The sequence below is a fragment of the Propithecus coquereli genome, unplaced genomic scaffold, assembly GCF_000956105.1.
Source record: "Propithecus coquereli isolate 6110/MARCELLA unplaced genomic scaffold, Pcoq_1.0 Scaffold563, whole genome shotgun sequence".
Lineage (NCBI taxonomy): Eukaryota > Metazoa > Chordata > Mammalia > Primates > Indriidae > Propithecus > Propithecus coquereli.
This window is the reverse complement of record NW_012151541.1, coordinates 1,090,961-1,115,850: the sequence shown is the minus strand read 5'-3', so window position 1 is coordinate 1,115,850 and position 24,890 is coordinate 1,090,961. Positions and strand designations below refer to the sequence as shown.

Genomic DNA, 24,890 nt, shown 5'->3' with positions numbered 1-24,890 from the left:
GGCAGTGCCTGGGCTCAGCCTGCTCTTGTCAGGGGAGTTAGGACAAAGCAGTGCTGGTGGCTCTTACCTCTCCGTACGTTGTTCCAGAGATGGTCTTTGCTGGCACACCTCTCAAATGCCTCGGGGAGCTTGACAGAGCCTGAGCAGATATACCAGAAAAGAATCCCAAAAGCATAGACATCCACGGAATTATCATACTTTCCTATAGCAAGACAAGATGAAGAGTAGTGAGCCAGGGAGAGGAAGGCAGCAACATCACTGCTACCTCACACCCGCAGAGGTCTTTAAATGATTTTCTCTAAAGCTGTCAACATCCATCACCTCCCACAACACCCCTGTCAGGCAGGCAGGGCACATTCGTAACTCCCCTTTCCAGTACAATAAACCATGACATTGGGAGGTCAAAGCTGGATATTAAGAGAGCTAAGGCCAGAATTCGACAAAGGAGAAGAAAAATGAGGCCTTTCATTTTAATGGGACAGTCAAAAAAATTAACCTGAAAGGTCACATTAGGAAAATAAAGTTGGGAAATACAGGTAGGTGGGTAAGTTGTTACTGAAATATAGAGTTTTTAAAGTCAGACAGAAGAGTCTGAATTAGTGGGCAGCAGGAAGTCACTTATGTTTTACAGCAGGTGATACGAAGGATCTAACATTTTAGAAAGATGGTTCTGACAGCAAAAGGGTAGACTGCAGTAGAAACAATCGATGGAATTTAAATATGCAGTAGCCAAAACAGAATAATAGCAGTGTGAACAGAAATTTTTTCAAAAAGTAAATCTAGGGATAGAACAATGATGACTGTCTATTTGGTTCAGATGGGGGTAGGACTATAGCTGTCTAGCTAACACCTAATATTATGTGTATCACTCAGTGAAGAGCTGGGGGAAGTCTTGTGTACAAAATGGGAGAACTTCATATATATCGCTAATTTTAACTCTTACCAATAGTAACGACTGACCTGCACCTACCTTTCCATCTTTCCTAGCAATGGAACGACCGTTCCCTATCCACTTGAGCTCAAAACCTGAGTCATCTTTTAGCCATTCTTTCCTGTTCATCGACCATATCAAGTTAATAACAAAATCTTGCCCATTCTTCCTCTAAATTAATCTCAGATCTGTCACCCTTCTTTCGTTTCATCACTAATACAACCCAATCCTGGAGGCAACCACTACTTATCTGGTCCCTTTACCTTGGTTCTTTCCAATCAAATCCTCTCTACCTACTGCTGCTGAGCTCATCTTCCATAAACATTTTCTCCTCATCTCTCCCCTGCTCAGAAACTCAGTAGCTCCTTAAGTCTTGCAGGAGCCTTAACTCCTCTGTGGGACTGTCAAGGTCAGTATATTTTATCTCCAACCTTGTTTACCACCATTCTTTAAATGGCTTTCTTAACTGTCATGCTTATGTCCATTCTGTGATTTTCCTCATTATTTCCCCCTCTCCGGCCTCCAGGCTTCTTCCCTGCTGGCATGAACAAGCTACTGTTAAGATGGCAAAACTGTGTCGACAGTTTAGGCACATTTGATTAATTGTTCCGCTTCTTGTTTGAGCTATAATAAACCACACTTTTGATTTGAAACTGGACATTTCATATTTAATGACCTAATACTTAGCCCGAGGGGAGCACTCAGGGTTAGAGTAATGAGCTCTGCCCAATCCCACCCCCATCCCCTCAGCCTTACCTGTGAAAAGTTCAGGGGCCATGTGGATTGGTGTCCCCACGATGCTGCCTGACATCATGGCCTCCGGCTTGCAGAATCCTAAGTCAGTGATCTTGGCACGGTTCTGCTTGTCTAGCTGCCAACAAAGCAGGGCAACAGTCAGCCTGTCTCTGATTCTGCACACAGCACTGCTGCATATCCGAGCTTAAGTAGGTACCTCAAAGTAGTACAGTCATGCATTGCTTAATGATGGGGGTACGTTCTGAGAAATGAGTCATCAGGCAGCTTTGTCCTTGTGCAAACATCATAGAGTGTGTTTACACAAACCTAGATGGTACAGCTACTACACACCTAGCCTATATGGTACAGCCCAGTGCTCCTAGGCTATAAACCTGTACAGCATAACGCAGGCAGCTGTAGCACAATGGTAAGTATTTGTGTATCTAAAACATATTTAAACATAGAAAAGCTACAGTAAAAATATGGTATAAAAGGTAAAAAATGGTACACCTGTATAGGGCACTTGCCGTGAATGGACCCTGCAGGACTGGAAGTTGCTCTGGGCGAGTCAGTGAGTGAGCGGTCAGTGAATATGAAGGTCTAGTCTAGAACATTCTGTACACTGCTGTAGTTTATAAACACTGTACATTCAGGCTACACTAAATCTATAAAAATTGTTTTTCTTTCTTCAATAATAAATTAACCTTAGTTTACTGTCACGTTTTTAGTTTATAAACCTTTTAAATTTTTAAAACTGGCTTTCTTGTAATAGTACTTAGCTTAAAACATAAATACATTGCACAGCTGTACAAAAATATTTTCTTTCTTTCTATCTTTGTTCTATAAGCTTTTTTTTTTTTTTTAAGATAGATTCTCGCTCTGTTGCTTGGGGTAGAGTACCGTGGCATCAGCCTAGCTCACAGCAACCTCAAACTCCTGGGCTCAAGTGATCCTCCTGCCTCAGCCTCCCAAGTAGCTGGGCCTACAGACACACATCACCATGCCCAGCTAATTTTTTCTATTGTTAGTAGAGACCGGTCTTGCTCTTGTTCAGGCTGGTCTCGAACTGCTGACCTCAAGCGATTCTCCCACCTTGGCCTCCCAGAGTGCTAGGATTACAGGCATAGAAGTAGTACTTTTTAAATCATATAAACAGTATATATCATATAAAAGTACAGCATAGTAAATAAACCAGTTACATAGTCACTTCTTATCACTATCCAGTATTATGCACGATACATAATTGTATGTGCTGTATACTTTTATATGTCTGGCAAATAGTAGGTTTGTTTATACCAACATCACCACAAACACGTGAGAGACACATTGCACTATTAAGTCACCAGGCAATAGGAACTTTTCAGCTCCATTATAGTCCTACAGGCCCACTCTCATATGTGCAGTCTGTCACTGATTGAAATGTCACGTGGTGCATGACTGTACTTAATAAACCCTGCCTCTGACCTCCCTACCTCCAGCTCCACTCCCATTACAGGCCGAGTATCCCTTATCTAAAATGCTCGAAATGTTTCAGATTTCAGATTTTTTTGGATTTTGGAATATTTGCGTTATACCTAACGATTCAGCATCCCTAATCCAAAACCCCAAATCCAAAAATGCTCCAGTGAGTACTTCCTGTGGGTGTCAAGTCAGCACTCAAAAAGTTTCAGATTTTAGGCTGGGCAAAGTGGCTCATGCCTGTAATCCCAGTACTTGGGAGGCCGAGGCAGGAGGATTGCTTGAGGACAGGAGTTTGAGACCTGCCAGGTCACAATCTGGTGTGAATCTGGGTGAAGGGTATATGGGTCTTTACTGTACCACTCTTAGCTTTTCTGTAGGTTTAAGATTTTTCAGAACAGTGTAGGGGCAAAAACCTTATGTAACATAAGTTAGGTCTATGATGAAACTGCTCCCTAAGCTTTAAGTCCAAGACACCATCCATCACTATGTCGGTAACTCTGCTACTTTCCCTGCGGACATTTCCTAGGACCAAACTTCCACTTACCTGGACCCTCCATAAGGTCACTTCACCCACATTCGGGCAACAGCTCTTACTTACCAGCACGTTTTTCAGTTTGATGTCGCGATGCACAAGTCCCTGGCTGTGCAGGAAGCGGATTCCCTCCACCACATCTAGTGCTATCTGCAAACGCGTCTCCAGGGTCAGCCCAGCCTTGGGGAGACAAAAGAGCTTGTCACCAACTGGGCAACTCCTCAATTCAATTTGTCTGAACCAAATGAGACTTCCTTTTGTGGGGAACTAAAAGACTGACTGCCCTCGGGCACACAAAGACAGAAAAGTCAATGAAAAAAGCGGGGAGGGGAAAGTAGCTAGGAGAAGGAAGTAGAGGGAAAGCGAAGAACAAGCTGCAAAGGAGACAAAGTCAGATCAAATCCCTCACAGGCTGCAGTCGGCCCAACTGGACAACCCCACATATGACTAGGAGAGGTATAACCAAACAGCTGAGGCATGGGCTCATTTCTAACATCTGAAACTCTGGAACTCTGCCACGCTGAGTGTGGTGGCTCACGCCTTAATCCCAGGCCTTTGGGAGGCTGATCACTTGCGGCCAGGAGTTTGAGAACTGCCTGGGCAACATAGTGAGACCCCATCTCTACAAAAAATAAGAAAAATTAGCCAGGTGTGGTGGTGTGCACCTGTAGTCCCAGCTACTTGGGAGGCTGAGGCAGGAGGATCGTGTGATCCCAGGAGTTCAAGGTTACAGTGAGCTATGACTGTGCCACTGCACTCAGCCAGGGTGACAGAGCAAGACCCTGTCTCTCAAAAAAAGAAAAAACCAAACTCTGGAACTGCCTTTGAGGCTCAAAGTTAAGTATTTCCAGGTCCTTCGGGCAGATCTGCTTCCATTGCTTTATAGGCCGGGTTAGCCCAGGTTTGGTTTTATGAACTCAAATATCAAAGTCACTCATATTACTTCAATTTAGGGTCTCTTGAATTCTTCAAAATGTCACATCATTCATTCCAAAGCTCAATGAGGTTCTCAAGCCCACTTGCAGAAAAACATCAGACAGTGCTGTGCTTGACTCCTCTGAAACAAAGAGGGAAAACCGTGGAGTCATTTTCTTCACCATACTGACTCTACCGATTCCTCCTGACCCCTGGAAGCGCCTCTGAGGTTCCTTGTGCCCTACCTCTGGACGCCTCGGTATAGACTGGTCCAAGAGGCAGCTGTGAGAAGGGACCTACCCAGATACTCCTCATGAGGTCAGCTTTTCTCTCCTACTCAGCTCCAGTGCAGGGAACAGACAAAAGAAATCTCTTTAGTTCCCTTTTGGTAGTTGTTTTAGAGGAGCAAAACTCAACATCCAACTGAGGGTTTCACCTTCACTCAAATGAAATCCTTCAGTAGCTTCTCATTGTCTACAACAGAATTTGAATTCTATGGAAATTCTTAACATTTTGGGTCTTGTATAACTTGTTCCCGACATCTCTCTGCACCTTATCTTTTCATATTCCCAAAACAAACTGGCTGCTCCAACATGCCTGGTGACCTTAGTGGCCTTCAGATGCTCTGGGCATTATGCTCTCTCCTCCCCCTGGTACGGCTGGTTTCTTGCAACTGCCCAAACTCTACGCATCAAGATATACCTGCCAAACTCAAACTCCACATCTTCTTGAAATATTCACTGACTACAATTCTCTTAAAAGCTCCTGACAGTTACACTTTTTGATATTCCCCAATAGTGCTTAATACAGGACCTTGTAGAAAATAGCCACTGATAAATATCTGTTGACTGAACAACAAAAACTGGCTTTATCCACTGGGAGCAAAAAAGAGAAAGAAGAGCAGAGTTCTAGGAAGCCTTTCTGCTCTTCTACGGAGCCGAGATTTTTACCACCACCACGGGGAGGTCAAAGTGATAAATGACAGTATTTTGGATGTATAATGGGGCAAAAAATAGGTTCTGAGAAACCTTTAAGGCTTTTTGGAAGTAAGTGCAATAAGTCTGATTACTGCAACCATCTCTTGTGAAAGCTAGCAGCTCCGAGCAAACAGAAAGGGATGAAATGCCAGAAAGGAAGCTGTGGGTCTGGCTGCCAGCTGGGTCGTGCTCCCTCCTCGCCTGGCCTCACCTTCAGCCCTGTGTAGAGGTCCCGGTGCAGCCGCTCCATGATGAGAAGCACAGCGATGCTGGAGCCACCACCATAGTTGTAGTCGATGACCGAACCATGGAGATCCACCAAGCGCTCGTGCTTGGGCAGCGACCTGCTAGGAGTGAGAGAGTTCTGGGCTACAACACTCAGGCTGTAATCCTGCATGACATGCCAAATGCAGGAAGGAATAAGACCATGAGTAGTCCAGGTCCAGACACAACGGCCTTCAGTGCAGACAGAAGGCAAAAAGAATGGCCTGTCCCAAGAAGGACCAAGAATCATGGAATCAAAAAGTTGATAAGGCCTTAATGACTAAAGAAGAAAGTTCAATGGAGCGATGAGTCTGAGAAATCAGGATGCTGGGGAAAGAGCAAGCAAAGACAGTAAAGGCCTTAAAGAGAGCACACGTCTGGCCAAGACACAGAAATACTAGTCTGTAACATTTTGAAACCGAGGTATGGAGAGACAGGGCATGCTGTAGCTTACAGAATTTATACCAGGCTGTGGCTGCTTCTCTAGATCTTTCCCACAGAGATGAATGAGACCAGGACCCACCTCATGTAGTGAAACTCCAAGGCCAAATCATTCCAGTGCTTCTCATCTGGAGGAACAACTGACTTGAGGGCACAGGGGAAGTGTCCCCCCCAGTTGTCACACAGGTACACGACGCCATACTGGCCCCGGCCCAGTTCCTGTCCCAGTTTAGGTTTACCTACAAGGTGCAGAAACAGAGATAAGGCAGGATGGATGGGAACTTGATGGGCAACCTCTGTAAGATTCTTAGATGTGGACCTGCCTAGAGGCCGGGGAGTCGTAAGCATGCCAGGGAACGAAATTCCGGTGTCATTATAAACCAGCAGAAAGTAACCCAACTTGTTTAATTCAAATAAACTTCCGTCATGTTACTTGAACTATATAATGGGCGGGACCAAACAAGAATTCAAAACCACATCAGTAAGTATTTAGGCAGCTTTGCAAGGAAGCAGCTTTAGACACTGGGATTCTTCAAGGCTGGACATAAACTTATCAGGTATCCTGAGCCCTCCTCCAATTTACTTGGAGAAAAACAAGGACTCACGATGAAGCAAGACGTCCTGCAAAGAACGGCTCTCCAGAGAAAGGCGGGCCAGGCGCGGGGCGTGATCTTTCCGAACCTTCAGCCACAGATCTTCGGTTTTCTCGAGCCGGCCCGAGTGGCCAGCTTCCAGCTGGAGGGAAACAGGAAAAAAACAGTGTGACTTATCAAGTACCTAGCTTCAGCTTCCTCACCTGTTATACAGAGATAACAGTATCTACCTCCTATGGATAATTGTGAGAATTAAATAAGATACACGTTAACATGTTTAGCACAGAGATTGGCACGTAGTGGACTCCCAGTAAATAAAATTTCTTCCTCTTGGATGCATAATCACATGTATCCACTCCCTGCCCTGACACACACACACACACACACACACACACACACACACACACACACACACTCCTCCCGAATAGACAAGCACATGTCACATAATTATGAAATAGTATGGAATTTGGAAAGTCAGCCCTTCTGTTGTTCCTTCCTAAAATACTAAATAAACTTAAATAAAATTCCTACTCCTCTATTTTCTTCCCTCATTCAGTGAAATGGGGAGAAATTAACTGACCTCCCTCTATTCTCCCTAGAGTTAGAAAAATGTCCACATGAAAAATTTATTGATGAAACTTCTTAGAACAGAATAGAAAGAAAATATACTGATGATTTTTAAAAAATTATATGAAGAGCAGAGAGCAAAACATTCCCCCGTGGATGAGGCTCTCTCCTTTCCTACATACCCACCTGCCGCAAGGAGGCTGCGAAAGCCTCGTGAGAACTGTTGAGCCGAGTACGGAACTGGCTGCAAATGCTCTTGGCCAATTTGGAGGCACTGAGGCTCTCGATGGCTTCCTGGGCCACTTTCCTCTTCCATTCCAGAGTGATGACAGGTGGGCTCACCCACGTGATGCGCTGGATGATCTGCCAGGAGGAGGACAGTGAGACCACTGGGGAATGGGAGACAAGAACCACCACAAAGACCCACTACCCTTCCTTTCTGGGTTATCCACTGCTTAGGAGGAGACTCTTAAGATAGGAGCTATATGAAGTCCAAGGTTCCTTTCCAATTCCATCTACCTCAAAATTAGGGCTTAGCCTGGAGGAAAGCATCGAATAACACTAGGCCTAGTCTGCGTGCTCACAAACCCTCAATGCGTCACATTCAGTGCCAAGGGGTGCCTGATAAATCTTTTTCTGAAGTCAGTAAATAATGCTACATAAGAGCCAGATCAAATTCCAGAACAGGAACCACACTCATGGCCTCTGGCAACAACAAAGCCTGGTTCTGAAAAAACGTTTAAGCTGGGAAAAAGAAATATGAAGAAGCTAGTAAGGTAGAGTCTTACAGCTCCATAAAAATCATTTTTTTTATTGTCTACAAAGAACACCCAACTTAAAATATCATTTAAATGCACAACTTTTAAGAGTTAAAGGGAACACTGTTGATAATTATTTGAGAATAGGCACAAACCGGAATTCTCCTGGGTAGGCAAACCAGAACAAAAGGCCACCCTCCCTTAACAGAAGATCCTAGATATCTGTTCTCTATTGGAGTGATAGGATTCATTTGAGCCAAGTAAAGGCAGGAAACTATTTCTCTAAGCAACCCCTACCTGCTTGATTTGCTCCCATAGCATCCTTGTAACCGAGGACCCTGAGTGAAACGTGACTTCAACATGATAGGCAGCATTTAAGATCTGAAAGAGAACACACAAAACAAAACGTGCCCTTGGTAGTGAGGCTATTTCAAAGATGTGATAAACAGTATTTACTTCAAGAACACAGTCCAGACTCAGGGCTTCCAAATCTATCCCTCAACATATATGCAGAGTCAACTCAAGTTAATCATCTATTTTGTGACTATTTAGGTCCTTCTACCTCATCCTTAAATTCATCAACTTAATTATAATTGTACAGCTCACCAGGACCTCCCACAAGCAGTGGTCATGTGATAGAAAAACAAAATTCGAACTGGATTGGCAAAAAGTTGAAAGGGAAGTCTTGGCTAACTTGAAGCTGGGCTTGCGTGTAAACTGTTTCATGTGTTATCCATGACATGGTGTCTTTTTTTGTTGTTGTTGAAAGAGATAAAGTCTTGCTCTATTCCCAGGCTGGAGTATGGTGACGTGATCATAGCTCACTGCAACTTCGAACTCATGGTCTCAAGCAATCCTCCTGCCTCAGCCTCCCGAGTAGCTAGGGCTACAGTTGTGTGGACCATGTGGTATGGTGTCTTAATAACCATTCTTTGAGTACCTGTTTGAGATAATTACTGGTGATGTGGACTGAGACATCCTGAGACTTCTCCAGGCTCTGTAAACAACGTTCCAGCGTTCCAACAAAGCTCTCACGTAGGTAATCCACTGAGCTGATCAGCTTGTTAGCCACTGCCTGATTGAGCCGGGAGATGATGAGTTCCTGGATCTGTCGGATGCAGCATTTGATCTCTCTTGTGCCCACTGGTTCTCCATTCTCAGGGACAATGACATCTACAGAAGCAGAGAGATAAGTCAGTTAGCGATGAGCAGACACACCAAATCAAGGCACCTCCCAAATCACAGCCGTGGAATTGCCATGATGACGGCTACAAAAAAACCATAGTTTTGATGAACTCTGATTCTCAGCATGATCAGGGGCCATGTAACCCTCAACGACTTAAAGCAGCTAAGATCCTGAGAAGGAGCAATTAAGACTAATATGAGCCTGTTGAATTTGTCAGCTTTTATGTTACATTTATAGGAAGACAGAAACAATATTTATTGAGTGTGAACTATAAGAAAGGCACTATAATAAACATTTTATTTATGTAATCTAATTTCATCTTCATAGTAACTTTATCAGGTGGGTATTATAGACCAGGAAACAGCCTCAAAGAGAGGACAAAGTGGGCTTGGAAAGGGGATGGTACAGTTAAGAAGGAATATAGCTAACATGTGAATCCAAAGCTCACTAATTCCAAAGCCTGTGGTCTTTGCAAAATTCCATACTGCCCAGCACATTAGTGAGAAAAATCTAAGAGTCAGGAGTTTTTTACTAATTAATTACTAGATAAATAAAAAGTAAAACTCAATTGTTGCCCCCACCACGCCACACTACCTTTTAGCAGTAGAAAACCTACTTTGAAAAACAAAGAACAGAAGAACTTAAGAGAAGTCAAAATATCTGCAAAAATATCTGTTCCTAAAAAGGCACTCTTACATCTACTGATAGAAACTTAAATTGGTGCCACTCTTCAGAGGAAATTTGGCAATAATTATCAAAATTTTAAACCAACCAACCAACTAAGAAAAATTCACATACCCTTTGGCCTGACTATTCATCCTCTAGGAATTCTTTTTCTTGAAATATACCCTCACAAGCCCCAAGGATGTATATATACAATGATGATCAACTCAGTACAGTTTATATATCCACAAATCCATAATGTAGTTAACAGAGCCAGACATTTGATCTATTAGTACTTGTTCCAGTTACTCCCACGTCTGTTTAGCTAACCACTGTATCCCAGACACCAGACCTGGGCAATAACAGACAATCAAATATTTCATTGTCTGCCCAACCTAGCTGCCCTACCTCCCTTCATCGCACGCACTGTGACGCCAGCATTGATGTGCCAGTGTCTTTAATTAAATACTGAGAAGACTTCCAAGGATATCCACTGCAAGTGAGCGTTTCTCAGCAACTCCACCCTGCAATGGGGAGTTCTTCTTTGTTCATCTCTAGAAAGACCTATAAAAAACCAGGCATCCTATGCCTGCTAAGTCAACTATATTTCCTTTGTATTTGTAAGTGTGACTTAGCTAGATCCACCATTCACAAACTCATTCATTCTCCAAAGAGGCACCGTGTACACGAGTCTGTTATTTGCTGCAAGGGATGTGGTGAATAAGACTCAGTTCCTATTCTCCTTTAACCCTAGGATTTTAGAAAACAGGAGAATATAAATAACTATAATAAAAGGCAGACAGTGAAATGCCAGGGATAAGCTACAGATGAAATGCTGTGGGAATTCTGATGAGTGCATTTGTTACTACCTATGAAAATTAAAGATTTTTGTGAAAAATAGCATTTGGGAGAGGCCTTGGAGGGTAGGTAGGATTTGCAAATTCACAAATAAAAGCCATTTCAGGTTTAAGGCAGGGCATGAGCAAAGAAAAGGTGAAAAAAAGGTGTATGTTGGCCCATAAACAGTTAAAACCAACCAAAATAGAAATTACAGGAAGGTGCACAATGGAAAATAAGACTGGAAAAGTTGGTAAGGGCTAGGCTTTGGAAAGTCTTTAATAGTAGGCAGAGCAATTTAAACTTACTCTGTAGTAATCAGAATCAGTAAAGATAAGCTGGAGAAAGAAGAAAAAGAGGTCAGGGAGATAGATTAGGTAACAATAGTTCAGTTAGACTAAAGAAGACAGAATAGAAAAGGTAGGTATAAAATATGGAAGAAAACTCATCAGTACGTGACAACTGATTGATTAGACAACTGAAAGAAGACAGTTAAAGACCATGCTGAGGTTTTGAAGCTGGGTACTAGGAAGAAGGTGGCATCAATAACTGGGAACAGATTAAGAAACAGTAAAACATGGAAATTAAGAGTATGGGCTCAGGAATTAGACTATCTACACTCAAGTCCTGCCTCTATTATTTACTAGTTGTGTGACCTTGGGCAAATTACTTAACCTTTTTTAAAAAAAATTGTTTTTTAAATTTAAAGAGACAGGGTCTTGCTCTTGATCAGGCTCGTCTCAAACTCCAGAGCTCAAGGGATCCTCCCACCTTGGCCTCCCAGAGTGCTGGGATTACAGGCATGAGCCACTGCACCCGGCCTTGTTAAAGCACGATTTACTAACATTCTTCACCTTCATTGGGGACAAGGGGATACAGATAGAAAGTGGAGATTAGAGAGCTATTAGGATGAATTCAGGAAAAACTGGGCAAATGTTCTTGGGAGGGAATGACGGTGGAATCTTCCAGAAAGGTATCTGAAAGCAAGATAGGCCAGCTTGGCTAAGTGCTTTAAGGTGGGCTCCTGCTGGTAACAGTGGGGTGGATGAAATTACTGTGAAGTTCCTTTAACCTTAAGAATCGATGTACTCAATCTCCAGCTAGAAAAGGGTTAGAGGCTCCTGTAGTCCCAGCTCCCCAACAAGCTCTCGGAGACATACCTTTAAACTCCATGTTGGTAGCATCGTCTAGAAGTTCCTCCTTCATGGTGTTGAGTGTCTCAACAATCATATCCTTCATTTCCTCCTGCTTTCGGTTGGCAATATTCATCAGTGACTCATACAACTCATTCTCCTTTTTTCGAGTATATTCCAGGCGTTTGGGAGTAATCTGCAGGTCCCGCTGCATGTCAAAGGCCTGGTTGATGAAGACGTCGAGGCAGTGGCAGTGCACCAGGTTCAGGGCCTCGGCCGCGTCCACCAGGCGTGTCTGTAGCACCTGGTAAGAAAATGTGCTCAAGTGTCTCAGCTTCTCACTTTGTTCCACCAACACACTCTGAGCTTTAGTGTCCTGGCTGGGAGCCCCGCAGTTCCAGTGACTGCTGCTCAGATAGCCCAGGTCAATCAGCTGGCGGTAAAGCGGTGATCTTTCGGTCTCCGTTCTCCTGGTGGAGTCTATTATCTCTGAGCCCAGCTTCGGCACTTTGAAAAAGAACACGGGAAAGGAGAAATACTTTCGGATTTCCTGAAGCTCCTGCTCGTCCCTCTCAGAGAGTTCATCTTTGTGGAGTGCATAGGTTATCACAGGCAAGAAATCATTCACCAAGTCGCCCAGAACATCCACGGTGGGCCGGAGGCCTTGGCATGGTGCGACCACAATGTCCACTTCCTGGAAGGGGAAGGGGGCCAGTCAGCACCTCAGGGTCAGAAACGATCCGCACCTCCCCAAAGTCCCACACCGAGACCCAAATCCAGATCTGTGATGGAGCAATGAGATCTCAGTGTGCCCCAATCATCTGTCCACTTCCTTCCTCGGTTACCAACACCCCTGGTGCAGCCTATGAAGGCGGGCACGCATCCAGAGAGCGAAACACAAACAAGCAGAAAGGATGGCAGTCCCGCTAGCCATTTCAGATAAAAAGGATATTTGGTCCCTGCTTTCCTTTGTTGCTTAGACACTCCCACTGATTCCCTCTGATGAAGAAATAAATAATGGAAGAAAAAGGAATTGTTATGGAAGTTATCAGACGGGGAGGGAGTATGCCTGGAACGTTCCTCCCCCTCTTGCCTTTCTCTCACACCCCCATCCCCACCTTTCTAAACTGCTAACTCCCAAGTATCCTTTCAGTCTCCATGTGCACATCACGGCACATCTGTACAGAGCCTTTTCGGTTACACAATCGCGAGCACTCTTTACTTCCCTTTCTTAATGTTCAACATATTCACAACTCACTTATTTAAAACCTATTTCCCCCCATTAGTCTGTAAACACTTTGAGGGCAGGGACCAGGTCTATTTTTTTCACTGTTGTAGCTCCAGTGCCTAGCATATAGTAAATCCTCAATATTGGGGGTTTTTTTGTTTGTTTGTTTTTGCGAGACAGTCTTGCTCTGTCACCTGGGCTAGAGTGCTGTGGCATGAGCCTAGCTTACAGAAACCTCAAACTCCTGGGCTCAAGCCATCCTCCTGCCTCAGCCTCCCGAATAGCTGGGACTACAGGCTCGTGCCACCACGCCTGGCTAATTTTTTCTACGTTTAATAGAGACGGAGTCTCGCTCTTGCTCAGGCTGGTCTTGAACTCCTGACCTCAAGTGATCCTCCCACCTCGGCCTCCCAGAGTGCTAAGGTTACAGGCGTGAGCCACTGCACCTGGCCAGTCCTCAATATTGTTGAACCAATCATTTAAGCAGCAAACTAAAAGCCAGGTTCACCAAACATCATTACTGTCCTATTATAAGAGTTTGCAGGTATCCAAAGTCTTAGCCACCTAAGTCTTGATAATATCTTTGAGAATATGAACACTTGGAATGGCTGAGACCAAGGATTGCCTATCCAATATTTAGTCTCTACATTATTGGGGTAGGCAATGTCCTTTACAGATAGGGGTGGCCAATAAGTGGGTGGGACTTCCGGGAAAACTCTTTGGGAGAGAAGGGGGTTGGTTCTACCAGGAAGTATGCCCTTTGTCACTGCCCTTCTCCCTGCTTGGAGCACAGATGTGACAGCTGGAACAGCAGCGGTTATCCAGAAGCCCTAAGGCAAACCTGATGGCAGAAGCCAGAGCTAGGATGATGAAGCAAAAACAAGAGCTGACTAGCTCCAGACTTCTTTTTTTTTTTTTTTTTGAGACAGAGTCTTGCTTTGTTGCCCGTGGCGTCAGCCTAACTCACAGCAACCTCAAGCTCCTGGGCTCAAGCGATCCTCCTGCCTCAGCCTCCCAGAGTGCTAGGATTACAGGCGTGAGCCACCACACCCGGGCTCTCCAGACTTCTTTTACATGACAAAAAAAACCAACCCTCTATGTTGTTTAAGCCTCCTGTTTTTCTGATGGTCTATTACACACAACTGAACCCAGTCCTAATACACTCAAGTTCCTAAAGGGAGTTTCAAGAATGAGCTTTGGTTTAGAAACAAACCTTCCACAGGTCCTTTCCCCAGCCTATACTTTCTGCTTTGTGTTCTATTAATACTTCTTTTCCAAGAAGTTTCGAAGCACATAAGAGCATATATTTCCAACCACTGCAGAGGATGCTCCTCTGTATCTCTGAAATGTCCTACTCTGCCTGGCATTCCAGATGGAAAGGGTTGACTGGGGACTCATGCCCGTATCACCATCACAGGTACACAAACTACTGACGTCGTCAGGGGTCTGCAAACTCAGAATCAATCTTCCACTGAATTCTATCATCTACAGAGTTGTAGAGGAACTCAATACAGGTATGCTCACGTTTGTGTCCTTGACAGTTATCAGATGTTGAATATTTATTTCATTTGAAATCTAATAAAAGATAAGCAATTTTGTTTACGTCTTTCATACTAAAATTCTGATTTCATTCCTCACCTTATTTGAGCAGTATTCATTTTTGATAAAGATTAAAAGAAATCAAAATCTGGGCCTTTTTCCTTTTTGATCTCCCTCTTTAAATAAGAAAGGATTGGAAATGCCAGCCTATTATGTCTGGTATCTCTTTTCCATTGACACTGACACTTGCTATGTGTTTTGTTTTTTAAAATTTTTTCCAGCCTCAACAAAGCACAAAGTTCTCAACTTTTTTCCTAAAAACAAGCTAAGCTTTATTCTCGGGTAGGTCACATAACTTTCGTTTGCCTGGCCACTTTGAACTCCCTAAAGCTCAAAGTGTTTTTAGCATTTCACCATTTGTAATTTGAACAAACACTGCATAAATCTACCTACTCTCCGCCTAAGCCTAGGCCAAGAAGAAATGTGCTGTCTCATCTGTGCACAAATTGCATGGAATGCTTTCTGGTTGGAAGACTAGTCTGACACTTATCTTGCTATTCAAAACAAACCCCCTTTCACTACCCTGAGTCACACATGCTAGAGCATGAATTACGTCAGTGAAGAATATTTAAAAAGTTGGTAAGTAAGAAATTTTAAGGTTTAGAATAGAACATACAATGGCATAAATGCCAACAATAATCACATGTAATAATTAGATAATGATTAAAAGAATTCTAAGAAATGAAAACAGTTATATTACAGTAGAGAATTATAGGTGGAAATGTTTTTCATATTGCAAAGCTTCCCTAAATATACATATTTTTTAAAGATATAAATCAATCATTCAAACTTATTACAGGTGCCGTGCATGGTGGCTCATGCCTATAATCCTAGCACTGTGGGAGGCCGAGGCAGGTGGGAGGATCACTTGAGCTCAGGAGTTCGAGACTAGCCTGAGCAAGAGTGAGACCCTCTTTTTATAAAAAAGAAATAAAAAAGAAAAAAAACCAACAAACTTATTAGAGGAAGAAAGCCTAAATATTCAAAACCAAAGAAAGTACACAAACTCCTAACGTCTTCAGAGGTGTGCAAACTCTGTATTGTTTAGAAAAATTTCAGGAAGAATTTTGTTTGCTTATTTTTTTGATGGATTTTCTTAAAATTCTAACATAAAATTTCAGGTTTTTCCTCAAAGGACCATTCTGTGTAGGCAATAGAACCATCAGCCAAAGCTGCCAACTCCATTTGTAAGACCAATATCATTTTTGGGAGACCAATTGATCTTATTTGCTCATAGGTACAAGTTCATTTTTTTTTAAAAAATGGATTTAGGGCTTTCTAATGGTAGGGTATGGCCTGATATACTGGCATCTAGAAAGGAGCCACCAACTCCTAAATAAATCTTGTACTAAGCAAAAATGGACGGAAAACAGGTACTGTGCTCTCTCCTCTGCCTTCCCCAGTTGATTACCTTGTGCAGTTGTTCTCACTGCTCTACCATGATTGTCAGAAGACAGACAGCTGCTGGCTGAGACCCTGGCAGCAGGACAGATTAGGCTGGAATGTGCTCTGCAATTCTGCAATACTCATGGTTAAAGGATGACTCATGCCTGACGGTTACAAACAAAAAGGGAAGCCAGCACTGTCTCCTGGAGACAGGAAGTGGAAAAATAATAATTAATGTAAAGAGGATGATCCAGACCTGTTCTGGGCCCTATTATGGTCACCTGAGAGGGAAGTCTGAGCTCAGACTGTTTCATGGAAGGCTATATCCCTTCCCAGCACCCAGGACAGTGCCTGGCACGAAGTAAGCATCCAGTAAATAAACGTGGAATGAACTAATGAAGAAATGATGCCTTTACTACTTGTTCAAAACCACTTTCAATCAGCATATGTAAAATGTTCTATTTTTCAACCTGCGTCCCACACATTTTATCCTACACATTTATCTGGAATTGCTGTTTGCCTCTACTCCAAGAATAAGGCAGTGAGTTAGCATTTTGTTCCTAACTCCATCAAGAAAAAAGAATCTCAGGGAATCACAACAGTATGCCATAATTCCCATTTGGAATCATAGTGAATTCCTAAAAAGATTTCTCCTGTGGAATGCATTCTGCACAAATCCATGGAATTTATAGAAGTTGATCTGTTATCATCAATTTTCTTGGCAGGAAAAAGGGATAGAAAGGAGCATGCTACTCTGCAAACACCAGAATATACCTCTGGTTTTGTTTTTGATGTAAAATGACACTATTTTAAATGCCAAGAAGTAATCACTCCATCACTGAAGAAGGCTAACCACTTCCTAAGAATATTGGCTCTTGTTGGTGAAGATGCCTTACTGTATAGCTCATGGCACATTACGAAAACTCAATTATAACAAAGGATGAATACACTAACTGCTAATTTGAATGGAAAACAGTTATGCACTCTGGCTAAAGTTGGTAGGTAGCAGGTGTCTTTGCTTTGTTTACAGTTCTGAAGCCTCAGGTTTACATCTCATAGAAAAGTAAATAACTATATAACTGTCCTGCCCTTGCTCAGAAATCTATACATCCTTGACCTCAACCCCTGTCCACATATTCTAGCTATCTTTACTTCCAATTCTCTTCCCATGCCATTCCCACAGGGCACTGGAGAGGTCTTTCCTATTTGTTTTTACACAGGGTTGATTCTTTTTCATTTCTAAATAGTTCCCTCAACTATTACTCTTAAATATTAATTACGTATTAAGTAAAATATCTCTATTCTTGTTATAGTATAGAAAATACCTTGACTCTTCTTGGTACATATACTCTTCAAGGGAGAGATGCAACTGAACAGGTTTCTAGGTTATAACGTGCCTCGTAAGAAATTGGGATTAACGTGAGGCAACCCAGAGCTTTATCCCCACTGTCAATGTAGGATGGATACAAACTCATCTCCCTATGTGGTAAAAGTATCAGTGCAGTAACTCAGAGGCCAGACATAAGACTTGGAAAAAAACATAATCACAACTGTGGCCCTAAGCTAGCCAGAGAAAGCATGAGACCATCATGCTAATAGTGGAAATATATTTACAATCCCAAACATCTAAAAACAAAGGCTTTAGCTCTGAGTCTCAATTCATAAGCATGACGACTTTAAGGATCTGAACTATCTTCTCTGTATTTCCTACTGCAATGAATTAGGTAACAGACAGGTTGACAAGAATACCCTGAACGGCCTCTATGCATTCTACCTTGTAGACAGTCAAACACCCAGGTACCCACAGAGGCAGAAAAAAGTAGGAATCTGAAGCTTTCTTCTCTTACCACTTACTAGATTCATCAAGAGAGAAAGGCAAAAGTAGAACGGAGAAGGAGGAAAGAAAAAGGAGGGAAAACTTTACCTTTCAACTTTTATACACTTCTGTATTATTTACCTTTTTATAGTATCTTTCTCCTTTCATTTTATTACAAAAATAAGTCATAATGAATTATGAAGAACTCTGTCTCTAATAAGAGCAGAATAGTAACTATAAGCTGGAACGACAAGGACTTAAATTTGACAAAGGGGAGGAGTTTCAATGTAGATGGTTGTCAGGAAAGGGATGGGTGACTGAGAGAGTAGGACATCTCACGGTCACTGATGTGTTCAGTCAAAGGCAGGAGGGAACTGGTTCACCGTGTCCCAGACACTGTGGTAGGTGCTTTAAACATACTCTCTCATTTTCGCCTCATACGGATGCTAAAAGATGGGGATTACTAGCCCCATCTTACAAATGAGGGAACAGAGTCACACAGCTAAGTGACAAAACCAGGATATAAATCTAGGTCCATTTAACCACAAAGACAATTAAACAGTCACTGGAGGTCCACTGTGTGTCAGGCACTGTCTGATTTGATGTTTGGGAAGTTCTGAAAGAAGAAAAAAGGATGGACAAGATGCTTTCAGAGATCCTAACAACCCGAGGGTTCTGTGTTAAAAGTATATGCTGTTATGAAGTAAAGGCTCTGCTATGAAACCAGGTAAGATCCTCCAGGGACCGGTTGATGTATCACAATAGAAGTCAAAAAGAAAATATTTTTATTATAATAGCCCCAACAACAGTTTCTACCTGTGGACAATACTTTGCAACCTTTGAGTCTCTGAATCAGGGAAGATTCCCTACCCCCACTGTCCTCTACTCAGAAGGAAACACAAAGAAATCTTTGAGATAGTGAAAATAGAAAGGAAGCCATTTGTGCAGAAAAGAGATAGACAGGATCCTAGCAAAGGGAGAAGACAAAAGAGGAGATTAAGACTGAATCTCTGTCATATTTTCTCCCCAGGAGTTAACCTTGGAAGGTCAAAGATAAATTACTGATAGTGAATTGAGGAAATATAGCCTCAGCTTCGGGCTGGTCTTTTAAGAGATATTAAGGTTACTATAGTGAGCATAGGGATTAAAAAAAATTCTTGTCTCTGAATCACACGTATCCTTAATAGGCATATTAGCTTATAACAGGTATTCCTAGGTTTTTTGGCAAAGAGCAATGCATGCAGGGTGGTTACGTTTCACTGTGTACACTAGTATGTGTTGGGGGAAGGTGAGAGAGATGTTAAATTCAAAGAACATAGGATTACTGCCTAAGAAGAATTTATAATTTAGCATTTGCCTGAACTTTCCATATCCTTTTTTAACACATCACTTCGGTTTCCCCCCCTTTCTTTTTGCTCCATAAATAATGGTTTCTTTATTTTAATTATACCTTTATTTCTCTGTCTTGTACATATCGACCCGTCCTTGTTTCTTTCTCTCTGGAATGACCATTTTTGGCCTAATTCCATATATTCCGTCCCCCTAACAGTATCTTCTTGCCCTGAGGACCTCACCCAACATTCTTTCCTACTTTTTGTTTTGTTTTATTTTGTTTTTGAGACAGGGTCTCACTCTGTCACCCAGGCTGGAGTGCAGTAGTCCAATCATAGCTCACTGCAACCTCAAACTCCTAGCCTAAAGCAATCCTCCTGCCTCAGCCACCTAACTACCAGGGACTACAGGTGCATGCCACCACGCCCAGCTAATTTTAAAAATTTTTTGTAGAGACAGGGTCTCGCTATGTTGCTCAGGCTGGTCTCAAACTCCTGGGCTCAAGTGATCCTCTCCCCTCAGGCTTCCAAAGTGCTGGGATTATAGGTATGAACCACTGCGTTAGAACTTTTCCTACTTTTTACCCTATCAACCTTTATCTTTTAGTCTAGACACACTCAAGAGACAATATGGTATCTAACTAAAGGTAAAAAACACATAATCAGGCCGGACGCGGTGGCTCACTGCTAGGCTGCAGGAATCCCATCTCAGGTTGAACAAGTTTAATTACCTCTGCTGCTTTTTATTCCTTTTCTTACAGATGTTCACAGGAAAAAAAAAAAAGCACACATATACATATATCAGATTGAGCAACTCTGAGGCAAACAAGTGTTCCACCAGATTTTTTAAAATCTTTTTTTTTTTTTTTTTGAGACAGAGACAGGGTCTCGCTCTGTTCCCTGGCTGGAGTGCCGTGGCGTTAGCCTAGCTCACAGCAACCTCAAACTCCTGGACTCAAGGGATCCTCCTGCCTCAGCTTCCTGAGTAGCTGAGACTACAGATGTGGGCCACCACACCCGTATAATTTTTTCTAGTTTTAGTTGTCTGGCTAATTTCTTTCTATTTTTAGTAGAGACTGGGTCTCGCTCTTTCTTCGCACAGCTAATCAAGGTGACGAATTCTCTACTCTGAGCTTGTTGGCATTCTTTGATTCCCACTCACTCCTGACCCCTGAACTCCTACCTCAAGCGATCCTCCCGCCTCGGCCTCCCAGAGTGCTAGGATTACAGGTGTGAGCCACCATGCCCGACCTAAAAATTTTTAAGAAGAAAGAAAATAGAAAAGGAGGTGGTAGATGTATGTGCTAGAAAAAGGGGTTGAGGGTGGGGAAGGGGAAGTACTTTTGTATGTGAAGGTGGAACTAGTGAATACGGTGAATGGTGAAATGTACTGCCAATTGGAAAATGACTAAGTTTTAAGACTAAACGAGGTGTCGGATACGAATGGCTTGCCAGTGTTCCTCTATTGTTGAATTATGAACTGAGAATCTCAGGCGATTCAGAACTAAAAAGCTAGGAATACCAAGCACTGTGAGACCATGTGAGTTGGCCTATTCTAGAACAAACTGAAAATGGCTAATTTATGAGGACTTTAAAGTAACATATTAGAAGAATGACCATTGTATAAGAGGGCAGGGGGAAATTCTGCTTTGATTATTTGACAGTTCAAAATGAACGTTGCACTTCCCGGAATTCAATCTTGGTTTCCTTTAGCTAAATGTTTCCTTTCTTTACTACTGCCTTAACAAATCAATAGAAGAGCTGTTTAGAGCTAACTCACTGGTCCTAAATATAACTGGAACTCAACAAAAAGATCTTTCTCACTGGCATGAACAATGTTCCAGGTAGCTGTGCAACGCTCCCCGCAGTGAGCTGGGCATCACTGATGTATTTCATAGAGACAGGAGCCTGACCGTAGTGAGAGGGCAGTGCCTGGATTCCACAAAGTCTGCAGGGCTCTCTGAAGGTCAGCATCAAGGGGTTCTAAACTTAGAAACATTGGGGTCTGCCGCTAGTTCTACATCAAAATCAGTGGAGAATAAAACAGACACAGAGAAACATTGGCCAAGCCAAGGAAGCCTCACAAACCACATGAAGTAACATGAGAGGCTAGAGAATTCCTCAAGGAAAGAGAAGAGTGAGAATATACAGATACACACACACACACACACACACACACACACACATATATTTTTAACCATGCTGAGAGAAAGCTGATTTGGTATTTCAACGTCCCGTCCAAGTAGCTCACTGAAACTGAGCTGCGAAAGAACAGGGGCTTGTTACATAGTCCCCTCTAGCATTTATCAAGATAAAAGAAATATGGATTGTGGAAGGAAATGAGATGACAATTTCAACCTCTAGAATGTCACAGGCCATGGCCACAACCAAAGGACTCATTCGCTGACTAAGAGACCAAGCCTCTTAGAAGAGGGGTAGATGAGGAGGTTATAAGAAAGAAGAAATCACTCTCCCAACTCCTGCCAAACTAGCCCGTCCTTCCTGGCACAGCTAATCAAGGTGACGAATTCTCTGCTCTGAGCTTGTTGGCATTCTTTGATTCCCACCCACTCCTGACCCCTGACCCCTGACCCCTGACCCAGTCACATCCTCATCTGGTCTAATCAAACAGCCCAGTCCTAGCTATCCAGTAGGAGAAGAAGCCTAGAAAAAGAGAGTACTCCTTCCTAGGTGGATATATGAATACCAGGTAGACAATATGATCTCTTAGGAGATGCCAAAAGATCTGGGCTCTCTTTGGGACTTTACTTAAAAAAAAAAAAAAAAAAAGCTAAAATATTCTTCAAATGATGGGATCTCCATGTCTCCTCACTTTGAGCCAGACCTGTCCTCATATCCTGAGTTCCTTATAGAGTAGGAGAAATTATCTGTCCTACTTAGTAAATTAATGGTTAGATCTAAGGAAAAACCCACAAAATTCTTCTCTTGGTCTCAATTCTAGTAAGAACATTAATTATCCATCATCTTATTGTTCCTTTTAGAAAGAGGTGACTAGAGACAATTCCAGCAGTATTTCCTTGCTAAGAAATGAAAAAGAATTTCTAACTTCGATCATAATTATTCTGTAAAAGCATGTTGAGATGCAAGTATCACACATTCCTTTTACTGTGTTAATAGAAAGGAAGGTAAGGAGGCAAGGAGAAAAGCAAATTACTCAGGGCCTTGCAGCCTGGTAAGCAGAAGCAAGGATGGGCATTGCTACAGCCTTGTCTGTTGGTTCAACTTCCTAGATTATGTTTCTCTGACTCATCAGCTCCTGCTCAGAGCCCAGAGTATATATTACCAAATTACTTTTTGAGAAAGTCAAAATAAAAGAAAAGCTGGTGTCTGTGTGTACAATCGGTGTATAAGCATGAGACTGGTACCTGTAAGAGAGCGTGGTGCATCGTTACCTCCAGTTCGGCTAAAACATGAGCAGCATCCTCACCGTCCTCTTGGACCTCCAGATCCTCCTCGGGGATGGTCTCCCAGTTGCCCTGGTGAGCAACCAGTGTGTGCACTAGTTCATACTGTCCAGGGAGCGCCAGGCTGACCCGAGTCTGAGTCCCATGGGTGAAGCGGAGGCGCCGGAGCTTACAGCGTTCCTCGCTGCCCAGCTTGGTGGTGGGAAGCACCTGCACCCCCAACAGCAGGTTCAACAGCTGACACTTGACAGTACAATCCTGGCCGAGGATCAGTATGCAAGGGAGGCAGTCCACAATCTTCTGGAGGTACTTTTCTTCCTTAGGTGGGAAGGAAATGCAGCTCAGCTGGCCTGGTTGGGGAAGGGAAGAGTGGAGGAGAAAGGAGCAGAGAGAGAAGAATGAGGAGGAGTAGAGAGAGACTCACACAGAGACCCCATTAGGATGTCAGGTCCTAGAGGAAAAATTATAAGGAAACTATCAGTTGAAGGAGATACCAGGGAAAAAACCCCAGTCAGAAAAGGCTCTTCAAATATCAAACAAAATTCCTCTCCCTAGCTCTTCCCCAAGGAACAAGCTGTTATTTCTACCCAGAAGGTGGCAGTGGGTGATCTTCCCTCCCTCGTCCCCCTTTTTCAGTCAGTGGAGGTATAGCCTAAGGACATTACAAGGACTCCCATCACTAATGCAGAATCATTAAGATGACAAAACCAAAAAAGACGACACTAACTGGGACATGAGTCCAAGGAGAAATACACCCAAATGTGTCAAAAAGTAAAACCTTTCTTCTGACAGAAGACCTAGTAATTGAACATATACATACAGTCACGTGTCACTTAACAACAGGGATACATTCTGAGAAATGTATTGTTGGGTAATTTCACCACTGGGCAAACATCAAAGAGTGTACTTACACAAACCTAGATGGTATAGCCTACTACACACTGAGGGTATGTGGTATAGCCTATTGTTTCTAGGCGGCAAATCTGTACAGCATGTTCCTGTACCGCATACTATAGGCAACTGTAACACAACGGTAAGTATTTGTGTATCTAAATATATCAAAACACAGAAAAGATACAGTAAAAATGCTATACCTTCATTGACTGAAATGTCATTATGTGGCACATGATGTAGAGCCCTGTTAAATTTCTTTAGCTTATTTTCCTCATTTATGACATATTTTATAACTAAATGTATGAGCTAATTTGTAAATATACACATATAGAAATGAAATGTTATTCGAGTTTGCGTAAGCTCTAGAATCTTTTCCAGTTCATCTCTCTGATAGCAGGAGACAGCATCCCAGCTGCCAAGTCATCTGTTTTTCTTAAAACACTGGTACTCAATTAAGATCAATACCTCCTATCAAGTCACATTCCTTCCGTGTATGGATGACAAGACCCTAAGACAAAGGGACAAGAACTGTTAGGATAAAATGCAAGCAAATCTAGGAAGAGATGCAATCTATCTCAAAAACATTCTTCTTAATGGATATCCTAACTACCCTGATTTGATCATTACACATTGAATGCATGTATCAAAATATCACATGTATCCCATAAACATGTAAAATTATTATGTATCGATTTAAAAAATTAAAAAATTCTCCTTAGCGCAACCACCGCCAAGTGGCTAGCTTCCCCAAACAAATTCAAATAGTATTCAAGAGAGAACAAAAAGCTTCCTAAAGTATGAGAACCTCTATTTGGGAAAAAGAATCAGAAATTAGTTGACCAAAACTCTCAGAATCTGAACTAGATCACTTCCCCACTTCTTTAGTACCAGTGCCTACCTAAATGATTCAGGCAACCGTTGCGTTTGTTCAGAAAGGCATAGACACGCAGTTCTCAGGCTGTAAGAAAGGCCAATCTTTGAACCAAACATATACATCATAATTGAAATTTTGGGTGGCACTAACTGAAATAGTATTCTGTTTAGTCACTTAACTATAAGCTGCATTAAACCATTTGTAGGCTGCTTATCTTGTTTGTGGAATTGAAGCAAGAGAGGCCTGATTCATTTAAGAGGTAGTACTACTTCAGACTGAACCCACCCTGCTACTATTTCAAATCCTCAAGCCTCCTCCTCTTCCACAAATGGCACCACCAAAAG

At 42.5% G+C, this 24,890-nt stretch overlaps 1 protein-coding gene across 2 annotated transcripts in view; it reads right to left on the bottom strand.

The window, feature by feature from the left end:
* Positions 1–24,890, bottom strand: part of DSTYK (dual serine/threonine and tyrosine protein kinase) — a 48,161-nt gene that overhangs the window by 1,948 nt on the left and 21,323 nt on the right. Inside the window, exons 2-12 of one of the 2 annotated variants that reach the window (XM_012657839.1) lie at positions 22,740–23,128; positions 12,021–12,687; positions 9,115–9,347; positions 8,472–8,555; positions 7,603–7,779; positions 6,862–6,991; positions 6,339–6,495; positions 5,763–5,895; positions 3,726–3,839; positions 1,688–1,802; positions 68–202 (exon numbers count right to left, since the gene is read on the bottom strand). In XM_012657839.1, coding sequence (XP_012513293.1) covers positions 68–202; positions 1,688–1,802; positions 3,726–3,839; positions 5,763–5,895; positions 6,339–6,495; positions 6,862–6,991; positions 7,603–7,779; positions 8,472–8,555; positions 9,115–9,347; positions 12,021–12,687; positions 22,740–23,128 — 2,334 coding nt within the window. The remainder of the gene's footprint in view (positions 1–67; positions 203–1,687; positions 1,803–3,725; positions 3,840–5,762; positions 5,896–6,338; positions 6,496–6,861; positions 6,992–7,602; positions 7,780–8,471; positions 8,556–9,114; positions 9,348–12,020; positions 12,688–22,739; positions 23,129–24,890) is intronic. The other variant, XM_012657840.1, reaches the window with a different exon arrangement.